Source organism: Cervus elaphus, chromosome 5 (assembly GCF_910594005.1).
Source record: "Cervus elaphus chromosome 5, mCerEla1.1, whole genome shotgun sequence".
In the NCBI taxonomy this organism is placed as follows: domain Eukaryota; kingdom Metazoa; phylum Chordata; class Mammalia; order Artiodactyla; family Cervidae; genus Cervus; species Cervus elaphus.
Window position 1 is genome coordinate 21,070,349 of NC_057819.1, and position 13,538 is coordinate 21,083,886.

A 13,538-nucleotide genomic window follows, 5' to 3' on the forward strand; every position below is an offset into this window, starting at 1 on the left:
AGGGCACGGTGGCTGGAAAGTCTCTTGCTTTACTTCTCTGAGCATCTGCAAAATGGGCACATGATTTCACCTTTCTGGCGGCTGGGACAGTGAGAGTCCATGCTGGTAAAGCTTTGGCTGCAATTGAATCAAGCTGGGACCATCCTGGGGGCGGGTCAGGGCGTCCATCTCTCATGCAGCTGCAGGAACACTTCCCAGGTTGGAGGACCGGCTCTGGCCCCACACACCCATCCTGATCCACTTCGCTCAGCTTCTTCTGCGGTCACCCCAGCCAGTCTCTGGGTTCATCACACTCACAGGCCTCAAATCCAACTCGGCAGTCCTTGCCCACCTACAAACAGGTGCCCTGTTGGCAGTCTCATCCCCACCCGCCCTTCGTGATGCTGCCAACAGCGGCCCTGGCAGCCGGCATGTACATGGACCACCTTCTCTGTCTGCAGACTGCCTGACCCTGCTGTCAGCACTTTTTTGCATTTAATCTTTCCAAGGAGCCTGTGAGGTAGCTGGTGAGACATTCTAATGAGGAAGTGGGACCTGGCCAAACTCCAGAGGGGTGAGATGGACAGACAGCCTGTCGTGTGACTGCCACAGCTGACCCTTCCCCGGCTTCCCAGAGAAGGCATGAAGACAGACACATCTCCTTCGACGGCCCTCCTTGTCCTTCTAAAGGCTCCCTCCCACCAGCCGCCAGCTATCAAGTCAGTCCCACCCCCTCCTGGTAATATGCAAAATAGTTACTCACTGTCCCTGGACCACCTGGAGTTTTCCCTCCCCTCTCTCTCCTTTCCTCACAAACCCATTCATGTCTTTTTTCCTGGCCTCACCCTACTGACTCCTGCTCAGATGGGTAAACTGTGTCTCTACAGAACTACACAGCCCATCTCTGAGTTACTCCTCCCAGCAGTATCATTATCCCATTTTACAGATGGGGAAACCAAGGCACAGAGGGTTCAAATGGCTTGGCCATGGTCACACAGCCATTAAGCGGCAGCTGGCCCCGTGGTCTGTCCTTACTCGCAGGCTACACCACCTCCCTTTTGCCTGCCTGGTAAGTGGCCTGGCCCCTTGATGGGGGCCCTTCCTGAGGCAGTGGGTCTCTGTCCTGGCCCCACACTGGTCTCCTGGCCTGTTTTCCCCTCAGCACCCAGTAGCCTCACAAGCCAATGAGCTCCAATTTCAGGAAACCAGCCCATCATCTTACAGGGCGTTGCTTGTTCTGTCTCAGAAATTCCAGGGCCCCCGCACTATGTCCACCCACCCTGGCCTCCTGAATGCCCGGCAGGGTCTCACCTCCCACCCTTTGCCCACGCAGGTTCCTTCCACTCAGCATATCCCTTCCCCAAGAACCACCACCTCCTGGAAGCCACCCTGATTGCTCCAGGTCAGTTGTCACAGTTTCTGAGTCACCTGGGCCCAGGAAGGCTTGTCCTGAGCCGAGGGCCCTGGGGACCAGCCCATTCCTGCCCTCCCTGTGGAAGGCAGCTCTTCAGGCCAGCGGGGGCTGTGCCTTCCTCTGAAGAGCTGTCTGTGGCCTTACTGGAGACCTCCTGGCCGTAAGGAACTGAAGGGATCAGGTTCTAGCTCCAACCTTGGGTACCACCCCCGCCATCAGGAGGGCTGCAATGCGTCTGCATCAGGAATATCTGGGCTGCTGGGTGAATACAGATTCCCAGGCCCCACCGTGAACCCAGAAAATCATATATATCCACCAGGCGGGGCCCAGGAATCTGGATTCTAACCAACGCCACACGGAGACACAGGGACACTAGCCGACAACCGTCCCCCACTTTACAAACCACGTTCTCATTTCCCGCTGAATCTGATCATCAAGGGTCAGTTCAGCTCAACAGTCAGCGGGGGGCTTGGTCAACAACAGTCAGGAAGGGAAAAGCAAGAGCCTTGCTCTCCAGGGGCTCTGTCCAGTAGCTTGCGGTATGTTAGCAGAGACCCAGAGGAGAGAGAAGACGGGGAGAGATAATGGGTTTTAGAGGAGGGAATGACCTAGCTGGGTTTTGAAGTGTGTGTAAAAGTTTTCCAGGGAAATAGGGGTCAGGGAACAGCATGAAAGTGTCAGTTGCTCAGTCGTGTCCGACTCTTTGTGACCCCATGGACTGTAGCCCGCCAGGCTCCTCCATCCATGGGATTCTTCAGGCAAGAATACTGGAGTGGGTGCCCATACCCTCCTCCAGGGGATCTTCCCAACCCAGGGATCAAACCCGGGTCTTCTGCACTGTAGGCAGACTCTACCAGGGAATTAAGGCGCACAGCATTGGTCTCCATTTTAAGATGGACCAGTAAGAAAACTGAACCAGAAGGGAGTCCGGTGAACCCTTTGGGGGCTGAGGACTGGCTGGGTGAGCCTGGAAGAGAGGGCGGACCCTCTGTAGGCACCAGGAGGACCTGAATTCTCCCTGTGCCCTGCCAATATTCCGGTGTGGGGTCTGTGTACCGGCCCTCAGAGAGGACAGAGGCGCCGAGTTGTGTCAGTTCTGAGGTCCTGGAGACAGAGGGCTGGCAGAGATGACCCTGTGGGTTGACACTTGTGTTACCATCCCCCACCCCCCACCTCTATATCACCCTGGTCTGACTACAGCTGAGGGAGGAGGCATGGGATCCTGGGTGACACCAGCATGCCTGGCTAACCCCTGGTGGCTGGTGTGGCCAGCACAACCTGACCCACCCTGGATTCCAGGTGGGGGCTGGCCTGCACCCCAGGCAGAGGGAGGCCGGCCGAGGACAAGACCCTTTGGTGGCCCAACACTGCCACCTGCCTGTCAGCACCAGTACTGCAGCCCAAGTGCCAGGCTGCACCCTGTGGGGCTCAAGCCCTCTGCCCACTCCCTTCACGGCAAAGGTTCGCAGGGTAAACTTGGAGCGCCACAGGGGCTGGGCAGAGTCCCCTGGGGACACAGAGCTCCCCCCCACCGCACGCCCCGGTCTACACCCTGGGGAGATGGGGGTGCTGGGTTGACCACCAGGTTAAAGGTTGGGCTGGGGATGGCAATTTCTCCCTACAGTGGCCCTGGTTCTCTCCTCCTCTGCGCCCCACCCTGAACCCCAATCCCGCATGCATGTCCGCTGCAAAGAACTTCAGCCTCTCTGAAGCGCTGGCTCCGCTCCTGAAGGAACATGGCAGGCGTGAGAGCACACAGCCCTTGAGATCCGTTTTACCAAAACCACAAGTCGCCAATTGGCAGATGTCTCAAGATTCGAGCTGGGAGGCTGTTCCCTCTTCTGCCTTATATGCAAAGCCAAGGATCTGTCTGTTTTCTAACAAGGCATAGGTGGAATCATTTTTATTTTTTAAAGTATTTATTTATTTGGCTGTGTTGCATCTTAGTTGGGGCACATGGGATCTTCACTGCCGCGCACAGGCATAGCTGCCCCACGGCATGTGGGATCTAAGTTCCCCGACCAGGGATCAAACCCGTGCCCCCTGTGCTACAAGGCGGATTCTTAACCACTGGACCACCAGCCAAGTCCCAGAATAATAACGTTTTAAGGTATTTAACAGTTCAGAGGTGATGATGGCCATCTTGGACACTGTCAGCATGGGTGTGAATTTCCAATACCCTCCTCGTGGGTGAAAATTCAATACTCCCACCATGGGTGTGATGGTTCAATGTCCGCACATTGACATCCCTACCGTTGGTATAAATACTCACCTGCAGAGGAGCCAACTCACTGGAAAAGACCCTGATGCTGGGAAAGACTGAAGGCAGGAGGAGAAGGGGACGACAGAGGATGAGATGGTTGGATGGCATCCCTGACGCAATGGACATAAGTTTGCTCCAGGAGATAGTGAAGGACAGGGAAGCCTGGCTTGCTGCAGCCCATGGGGTTGCAAAGAGTCGGACACGACTGAGCAATTAAGCAACATTCACCTGCAGATGGGACGAGTCTGGTGAGTCTGGGGATGTGCCCTCGTCCCCCGCAGGGCTACACTCCCACCGTCCCGTTCTGTGTTGCCCACCCTCCGGGCTGCGGGTCCGAGATAGATAGAGAAGGAGCCTCTGTAACTCGAGTATAATTTGCTTTTTAATGAGAAGAACATGTGTAAATGACAGGACGCCACCGCCGTGCGCAGACGGCGGTCACAGAATACCCATCAAATTCATTCTGCCCAAGGAAGGGAGGAAGGGAGGACGCAGAGGGGAGCTCAGGGGCCAGCAGCCCCCACCCCCCCTTGGTCCTGCGGACGATGGGGTCACCGACTGTCAGCCTGCGCACGCCTCTTGAACGGTAAGCAGGGATCGAAAGCACAGCAGCAATAATACTGGGTAAGTCCTTCCTTGCTTAAAACATCTGAATTAATTCATTGAAGGTATCAAAAATATACCCTGTAAACCAATATATCATTTACACCTGCCTTTCCTTCCCGCCGCTGCGGCAATGCTGTGTGAACAAACAGTCCAGTTCCTCGGAGCAGCCGCTCGCCCCAGGCCGCACCTGGCCCTGCCGCCCGCCCGCCTGGCCTGACTCGGTTTCCCACGGTCTCGTCGCCTGGGGCTGGGGCAGCCCCTGGGGCCCCGGGACAAGAGTGCTGGGGCCTGGACAGGGCCCGTGTCCGTCTGTCCAGAGTGCTAAGCGGGAGGGGGGTGGGGGGCGGAGGGGGCTGGGGGTGCGGGGGCTGCGAGCTCAGTTTAGACTTTGGTTCCAAATGCGTTAAGGGGGGAGGCAGTGGCGTGGGAGGTGGGTGGTCGTCCTGCTTTGGGTCCCTGGCCGCCCCGGCTGTACGCGTGTGGCCGCCACACACGCCTGCCGCGCCCCCTGCCCGGCCCGGCCCCTCCCGAGCACCAGGTAAACATCCCCTGAGTAAGGTCACTGCGCGGGCCAGCCGGGGCGGGAGTCGTAGTTAAGGCTTTAGACAGGCAAGGATGCCGGCTCTGGACGGACGGACGGACGGACGGACGGACGGACGGGCGCACAGGCAGACTCAGGGGCTCCTTCCTCGGTGCGGGGAGTCGGCGGCCGCCCGCTCCTCGCCCCGCTGCTCCGGCTGCTCGCCGCCCCCTCCCCACTCTGACCGTCACTCGCTGTCGGACAGCGTCTCGTACTGCGAGCAGAGCAGTGGCTTGGGCTCCTCATCCCAGGCGTGGTGGGGGCCGGCCAGGGGCCCGCTGCCCGTGGGGAGGCCGGGCGGGGGCGGGGAGGCCATGACCCCCGCCTGTAGCCGCATGATCAGGGGGTTGTAGGGGAATGGGGTGGACCCTGCCGGAGAGACCGGGAGAGACGACACGGTGAGCCAGGCGGTCCCCGCGGGCCCCACCCACCTGCCACCCCGGGGCCTTGCTTTCCTGCCTCCGCTGCCCTTCTATCTCCTGAATGTTCTCAAATTGCCCACCCGGGCTCCTCGCCACCACTCCCACCCCATCCATGCCCGGCAGTCTGTCTTCCATCCCTGCAGGAGCCTCCTCGCTGCTCCTGCCCTTGTCCCCGGGGCCTGTTCTGCAGCCAAGGGATCTCCCGAACCTCCCCCAGGGACTTCTTGGCACTCACAGAGAAATCGGGGGTGGGGGGCTCCCTTGCAACCCCCCTGCAAACCCATGGGACTGGTCCCTGCCCACGAGCCTCTCTCTTCACTTCCGGAATCCTTCATCCTCTCTGACTGCGCCCGTGCCCTCCAGCTGGGCCCTTACAGGGAGTGTCCTGACCGTGTGTGAGTCTGAGTTTAGCTGGGCAGGGCCCTGGGTGGTCTCAGAACAGGCCTGACCACGTGCTCAGCACACAGTAGGTGCTTGAGCAGTCGGCCTGGCCCCCTTGCCCGGCCCCGGCGCCCACCTGCGGATGAGGGCCGGTCCTCCCACACGCGGTTGGTGAGCGGAGTCCGGCGGTTGCAGTCTCCCTCCGAGTGCACCGAGGAGACGGAGGGTGGCCGGTCCCCAGACGCCAGGCCCGGGGCTGGGGACTTGGCTTTTCGGCTGCTGGGTCTGCCGGAGACTTTGGCCTTTCCGCCGCCACCTGCAGGGGGACACACGGAAGGGGCCGCGTTGGACTGTGAGGACAGCTCTTGTGCTGTGGGGATTTGGGGATGGGTGAGGCCCTGACCCCCTGCTTCCTGGGCCCCCCAGGGAGGGAGAACAGCAGCTCAGGCCCCTAGGAAGCCAAAGAGGTCAACCAGATGTCCAGACCCAGCCATGCGCCTGGATGTACAGGGGTTTCTACTAGGGCAGTGGGTAGAATTATGTGCAAAGCCCCCTCAGGCTGCCCCGAGGCCCATCTACCCACTATGGGCTAATACTCCAAGCACAAAGCCTCAGGCCTCTGGCTTGATCCTGACCATAGCCCCAGGACTATGCTGGGGCCTGGCGGGCTGCAGGCCCTCTGCAGAGAAGCCGGGAGCCCTGAGGCCAGGCCTGGGTTCGCGTTATGTCCAGAAACTTCCTGGGGCCACAGTGTCCAGGTTAGAAAAATGGCTCAAGCGCTCTCCTTGCAGCCCTTGCTCTGATATGTGGAGTGTTGATTAGGGACCCAGGCCCAAGGGCGAGCTGGCCCGTGTGGTTTCCCTAACTCATCTGATCTCCTCCCCATCAGGCCTGAGGGCCAGCTGTGGACACGCAGGGTGGCCGCCGCAGGCACAGAGCCTACTAGCCTGGCTGCCCATGAGCCCAGGGGTCCCCTCGATCCACACAGAGAAGGTAAGGACCTCACTCCAGCCCGACTGCCCCCAAGGAGACACAAGAGGGGCCAGGATGCGGGCCTGTGGGGACCCGTGTCCGGCAGGGTTCGAGGAAGGCGGGGCAGGGCTCGGGCAGCGGCGTGAGTGGTTTTAGAAAAGCGGCAGTTCCTTCGTGCCCAGTGGGCAAGGGCGGACCCGGGGCAACTCGGACACCTGGGGGTGCCCGCCCGGCTTGGGGTTAGCCAACTCCAGGACCACGTCAAACACGCACAAAAAAATCAAGTCACAAGCTCCAAAGCTGGGGGTGGGGGGGCGGGAGGCGGGGTGGCGTTGGTCAGAGGAACGTGGAGGAGGAGGAGGAGGAGGAGGAGGCTGCGGCGGCGGGAGGATTAATGACACCGGGGTGGGGACAGACGGGGCGGGCGGGGCTGGAGGGCCGAGGCGGGAGGAGGCCTGCAGACCTGGCGAGGTGAGTGCGTGTTCGCTTCGTCCGTCAGCAGCGGTTATGGGCATAGCAGCAGCGGGCAGGCTGGCACTGGCATTCAGAGGGTTAAAAGCATTGGCGCTGAGCGGGTGCTCTTCCCACTGATCATATTTACCCATGAGCGCCTTTCTAATAATAGCCTCCAGCCCCATGTTGGTGCTGGCATGTTCCTGCACCGCCTGGCTTCTGCAGGTCATGAGGCCTGGGAGAGAGACACACACAGGGGGGCCGGGGGGGCCAGGGGGGAGGGGGAGAGAAGCACAGAGGGGGAGAGGGAGGAGAAGAGAGAATACACAGTGAGCACATTTCGGCAAAGCCACGATTCTCCGTTTCCCTGTCTGCCCCGCCCGCCCTGGTGTTCCCTGCAGGGCGATGGGGCGGGAGGCCTGTCTCTGACTCTGAGGGATTCCCGGTGCGGTGCGGGTGAGGGGGGAGAGGTGGGCTTTGGGGCAGTTACAAGCTCATCACCCCCCACCAAGCCTCACTTCTACTCTGCCCTCTGGGGAAGAGGAAGCCCCTACTGGCTCCCTAACCCCAGCTGGGGCTGCGTCATTAATTACAATCCAAGTGGCCTTAAAAACAGGGAGTGGGGTGGAGGGTGGGATCAGAGGTCCCTTTATTGAGGGGAAAGGGCTGCGGGGAAACTAAGTCCAGCCTAAGCGCAGTGCTGGGCGTGGGGGAGTCCTTCCTTGGTTCCCAGGGTATGCTGGGGAGAGGGACGGGGGGAAGGTGACCAGACAGTCCTCCGGCCGCCCCCACCTGGGAGCCCCCTGCCCCCCCCCGCCCCGGCAGCTGGGCCTAACTCTCCTCCCACGCCTTCTCCCTGCCCAGGGAGCCACGAGGAGAAAGAGGTGCAGAGACGGACGGTGAGGGAGGGTCGCAGCCATGCAGTTACGGTGCGTGCGGGGGTCAGGGCAGAGCTGGAGACAGTGGCCTGGCCGCGCCCGCCCGGCCACCCCAGCCCACAGCGGTCTGATCGACAGTTGCCCCCCCACGGATCCTTCCAGACACCCACTGCGAAGTCAAGCCCGTTACTCCTCTTTTTCTGTTTACCAGGTTTCCTGACCCTCTCGTGTTTCCTTGTGAACCATCCCAGGGACTTTTTTGCAAACCCCAGGGAATGTGCCTCTTTGGGGCATTTTTTTTTTTTTTTTGTTAAACCAGACTCTGCTTTCAAAAACTGCCGACGAAGCTCTCTGCCTGCCACCAGGCAAAATTTTTCATGAATTTTAAAACTTCTGCTCAGAGCCAACTGTATGATTAGCAAGTCTGGCTGACCCCTGACTCATCTGTAAACTGGACTGCTGACTTCGTGACACGGCAGCTTCTAAAATCACATTTCCAAAGCAACTATCTGCTGTCTACGTTTTCTTTTTCTTCTCTTCCTTTTACTTTCAAACTCATTCACAGCCACAAGACCCCTTGACTTTTTTTTTTTTTTTTTAAGCTGGGTCTTGGCCATGTTTCATCAGCACTTCAAATAAAAAAGCCATGTCCACCAAGAAAAAGGAAATTTTCCAACAGGGGTGATGGATGGGTAGAGGAGCAAAGAAAGCATTTATGATCCTACAAACTAAAACACTGGGAAGTGGAAAAAATGTGAGGGATACTGGTAATGATGGTTACTCTGTAGGTTAGCATCCTACGATCACAGATGAGCCTGACACCAAGGTCATGGGTACGTGATCTGACTGGTGCTTAGTCAGGAAGCTGACCACTGCCAGTCCTGAAGCAGGAGCTAAAGCAGCAGAGACTGGGGTCTGGGGGAAATTCCTTTGTTTGGATTAAACTGCTTCGAAAAAAAAAAGTTGAATCTAATTTATATACAAGTTTTCACATAAATCTTGGTTGTTGCACATGAATTTCTACATACACATGCACCTGCATGTCTCAGCGACTCAGTCAAGGTTTGGAACATTCTGAAAACATCCATTTCTGACCATCTTGTTGTTTCGACCAAATTGCCTCCTCCCTGTTGCCTAAGGCTCAGCATTTAGAGGCCCCGTGGCCCCCTGATAAAATCCAATAGTTGTCTTTTGCTCACCCCGTTCCTGGAGCTGTGATGGCCCCCAGAGAAGGTCATTGTGACCCCGCCGTGTCCCTCCCGAAGATGCTCCCACTCTGGCAGAGGGTCAGCCCCATCTGCTCTGGGCTCAGTCGTTTCATACCAGACACAAGGCCCTTCCCCAAGGCCCCACCCAGTCCTACAGAGGCAGCAGAAATGCACAGTGTGGCCCCTACTGGAGGCTGGGGGATCCAACCCCAAGGGCCTCCAACACATCATAGAAGGCTTAAGTTTCAGCTTAAAAACACATGTGGGTTTTACACTTCTCTCAGAATATATCTGTAGTGTTCCCCTAGCCTCCTGGCTGGTATTTTCAAGTAAAACTGATGCTCTATCTATATAAAATGCCTACCTGGACCCCGAGGGCAGCCTGTATGCACACAGGCTCACTCTCCATCCACAGACTCAAGTCTCCATCTGAGACCCCAACAGACAAGCCGGGTAAGTTTCTGGACAGTTGTGTGTGATTCTAACACTGTCCTAAATGCACCAGGAGGCCTTGAAATTGAACTCCAAATAGAAACTGGTTGCAGGCCTCCCCCTCCCCTGCCTCCGGCCTTTTATGTGCGTCTGTATCCCCACCGCAAGGTTTGTTTAGACCAGAGGAGGGGACGCACTTGAACAGAGAAAGGCCCCTTGTCACCACAGTTACAGCTGGTGTGGGGCCCAGAGACCTCCATGACCTCATCCCTGAGTCTCCTCCTGGGTCCAGACACCCAGTGTGACCTCCCCAGGGTGCATAGTGATGGGGGTGGGGTGGGAGGACAGGCACAGGGCTGGCGGTCCCCAGGATGGATGGTTACCTGCTCCGGTGATGGCCGGCATGTTGAAGATCTCCGTCCCCGGCTGGCCGATATCTGGAGGGAGACAATAAGGAGGGTGAGGGCGACGGGCCCACGGATCCTGGAAATCATCTGCCCCGTCCCCCTCACCCCACACCCCAACCACCTGCCCCGCTCCCGTCTGGTCTAGGCAAGGTGCGCCAGCTGGGAGCTTGTGCAACGTGGCAGGGCTAGTCTCGGTCTATGGGATTCTCCTGGCAACAATACTAGAGTGGGTTGCCATGCCCTCCTCCAAGGGATCTTCCCGACCCAGGGATCGAACTTGTGTCTGCTGACATTTACCTGCATTGGCAGGTGGATTCTTTACCACTAGCACCATCTGGGGCAGCACTTGAGAGTCTGTATTTCTCTCTATTATGTACGGCAGCCTGTCATACATAACACCGCGCTTGGCTATGTCTCCAGTCTTGGAAGCTTGACTACCCGGTGTGTGTACGCTAAGTTGCTCAGTCATGTCTGACTCTTTGCGACCTCATGGCCTGTAGCTCTTCAGGCTCCTCTGTCCATGGGATTCTCCTACAAATGGACCCTGAGGGCTTGTGTGGAGGTTCTAGCACAGCTAGAGGGGAGCACAGAGCTACTGATACACCCTTGACCAAAGAAGGGGAAGGCCATCCTCTTCAACTGAGCGCACAGCTCTGGGAGGCACACGCATGGAGCAGTGAGGGAGGAAGGGGACACCCGCCAGCCAGCCAGGTCAGCCGAATCAACGCTGGTGATCAATGGGGTGACAGAGGTCACAGCCAGATGGCCTTGACATCCGAGATTTTGCATTCTGAGTCAGCTCTCGGGGACTGCTCACCTGCTGGCCGATGCATGGCACTTGACAAGGTTCTGGATTTAACAGCCTGGGCCAGGGACTGTCTGTAGGGTTTTAACACCAGCCCCAGAAAGAGAAAAGGCTCTGCAAGGCCCTTGAGCTCCCCCCAACTAAAGAGCTCTTTGAGGCTGAAGATGTGAGGACCCTTCATTCATTGGTTTACCGGCTCATAGGTTCTCTTAAGCATCTGTGACGGGCCAGGCGCTATGCTAACAGAGGTGGGGAGCTGAGCGAGGACTGACATCCAGGAACCACATAAATAGAGAAAAATCACAAATGTGAGGAACACTGTGAATGGGAGACACACGGAGCCCTGTGTGAGTGTGACCCCAATCTCTGGAGCCCAGTGTGAACTGGCCCATTCATGCAAATATTCCCCAAGAGCCCCTGTATGCTGGGAATCATTCTGGGCACAGCATTCTGTGCCACCAGATACCTACAGTAAAGAGAGAGACCACCCCAGGCTCCTTGAACATGAGGTGATGGGCCAGTGGGAGAGGTGGTCGGCAGGTCCACCCAGCCAAGCTGGCCCCCAGCCCCGCGCCCCCGTCATCCTGCTCCCGGGGAGGGGTGGGCCCCTTACTGTATTCTGGCTCATTCCGGTTGTGGGTGTTCAGCTTCTTATTGATCTCCTGTTTCTTAGATTTGACCATGGCCGAGTTGCTCTCGGTCAGCTTGCTGAAGAACGCCGGCGGCTGGCTGGTGTTGCCTGGAGATTTGGAGCCCATCCTGCTGTGAGGATCAGACACCCCAGGTTAGTTCACTTGGGGCTGTTTGTACACCCTTGATGACAGGGTGCTCACCACCTGAGCTGCCTTAGAAATTCAGAATGATGCTTCTCCCACCCCCAAACCTGCTTCCTTGGTCTCTTAGGGACCATGTCTCCTGAAATTCCCTATCCATGGGCTCAGGGTATCTCTGGAGAGCCTCAGCTGCCTTGGTGGGCCATACCTATCTGCCTGCCACAGCCAGATGCCCAGAAAAGGGCTTGGGGAACCAAAATGGGCTCAGATCACACCTTCCCCTGAGATCAGGGGGCTTTTTTCTCTGCCCCCAACCCAGCCCTGGGCCCCAGCTTGGTCCAGTACATTTAACTCTTTAAATCTCAGGTCCTCAAATGTCGGCAACAGGGGCCCAGCCTGAGCTGAGAGACCCCAGCCCAAGACTCTGGAAGTTGCCATGGAGATCTCTCAAGTTTCGACCTTGTTTAGTAGGTCTGAGGTCCTCAGTTGCACCCCGAAGCCCTTGTCAAGCCCCCAACTGCACAGCAGTGGACCGAGGCCACAGGTGAGCAAGGGCCGTATTCCTGAGCACCCGGGGAAGGGGAGGGGCCAAGAAGATACCTGGGCTCCATCTGCTCCCCGTCCCGGTACAGCAGTGGGTACATGGTGCCCCGCGGATGCCCGGGCTCCACCATACCCTCCGGTGGGGACACAGGTTCAATACCATCCTCGCCGCTGCCCAGGGCTGACGTCTTGCTTGGCTCTGGAGACCTGGGTGGAGAGAGGGTCCCAGCAGTGGTCAGAGCTCTGAGCTCTCTCTCTCTCGAAGCGGGTGCACCCCTCCCTCCACTCCCCTGCAAGCCCTGTGTCACTCTAAACCAGCGCTTAGCACCCTTTATTTTCCTGTAAAGGGCCAGATAGTAAATATTTCAGGAGTGATGGGCCAATTGTGGTCTTGGCTGTGTTCTTCTTTGTTTAAAAAGAATAACCCTTTAAAAATGTAAAACCGTCTTCAGCTCATGGACTGTGCAAGAACAGGCTATGGGCGGGATTTGGCCCCCGTGGGTGGCACTTTGTTGAACCTCTGCTGCACCCCCACGCCAGGGACCCCAGTATTCCTCCAAAGACATCCGGCCATCTCCTTTCCTCTGTGCGCCACCCGGAATGGCTCCCTCATCCCAGTGGAGGGCCCTCCCCTCTCCCCTCCTCTCTGACCGGGGGCCCCTAGGGGTAACCAGGAGTGCGAAGTGCATGTGTGCCTACTAGGAGGCTGCTCTCACACCACACAGCTCTGCTTCGAATCCCAGCTCCTCCACTTACTGGCTGTGTCCCTGTGGGCAAGTGAGCTCACTGCTCCATGCCTCAGTTTCTTCATCTGTGAAATGGGTAACACTGCCTACACTTCCTGAGGCTGTGGTGAGGATCCTGGTTGATGTGTGTGAAGGGTTTAGCTCAGTGCCGGGAATCCCCCCAGAGTGTGGTGCGCATATCAGCTAGGGGTCCAGTTGCTCTGTGACCTTGAGCCAACTCCCCGAGTTCCCTGAGCTTCCCCCTTCCCGCAGCAGAAACCTAACGAAGCTCCTCGATGGGGACTGTCAAGGGGCACCCTGTCTCCCACCCCTGCTCACCTCTTGCCCCCTTCACTGTGGGGTGAGCCACGGGCCTGGGCACCGTGGTCCGGGGGTGGGAGGTAGAGGTCGCTGGGTGGGCGGCGAAGGTCCAGGACGGGGCAGCTGGCTCCGGGGAAGGAGTAGAGGGGGGCGGGGAGGGGCGTGCTGAGCTGCTGCGGGTGGTGCCGCGTGTAGTCCTGCGTGATGACTTCCTGCAGGCCAAGGGTCAGGGGAGAGGGAAGGGTCAGGTGCCGGCCAGCTGCCAGAACCTTCCAGATACGGTGAGGGCTGAGCTGAGCTTTGGGGGCAGAACCCTGGGGTGTGGTCCTCGGCTCCCCAGGAGCTTTGGGCCTGCCTATAGCAGCACAATGCCCCC

The 13,538-nt window shown here is 58.2% G+C and overlaps 1 protein-coding gene across 23 annotated transcripts in view; it reads right to left on the reverse strand.

Moving 5' to 3' along the window:
- Positions 1-4,020: 4,020 nt before the first annotated feature.
- The window catches only part of NCOR2 (nuclear receptor corepressor 2), a 233,643-nt gene continuing 224,125 nt past the window's right edge, over positions 4,021-13,538 (reverse strand). For 15 of the 23 annotated variants that reach the window (XM_043902057.1, XM_043902059.1, XM_043902065.1 and 12 more), the window contains 7 exons: positions 13,181-13,374; positions 12,174-12,323; positions 11,414-11,562; positions 9,972-10,025; positions 7,081-7,305; positions 5,782-5,961; positions 4,021-5,211 (listed from right to left, as the gene is read on the reverse strand). In XM_043902057.1, coding sequence (XP_043757992.1) covers positions 5,030-5,211; positions 5,782-5,961; positions 7,081-7,305; positions 9,972-10,025; positions 11,414-11,562; positions 12,174-12,323; positions 13,181-13,374 — 1,134 coding nt within the window. In that variant the 3' untranslated portion in view covers positions 4,021-5,029. The remainder of the gene's footprint in view (positions 5,212-5,781; positions 5,962-7,080; positions 7,306-9,971; positions 10,026-11,413; positions 11,563-12,173; positions 12,324-13,180; positions 13,375-13,538) is intronic. The other 8 variants (XM_043902070.1, XM_043902075.1, XM_043902079.1 and 5 more) reach the window with 4 other exon arrangements.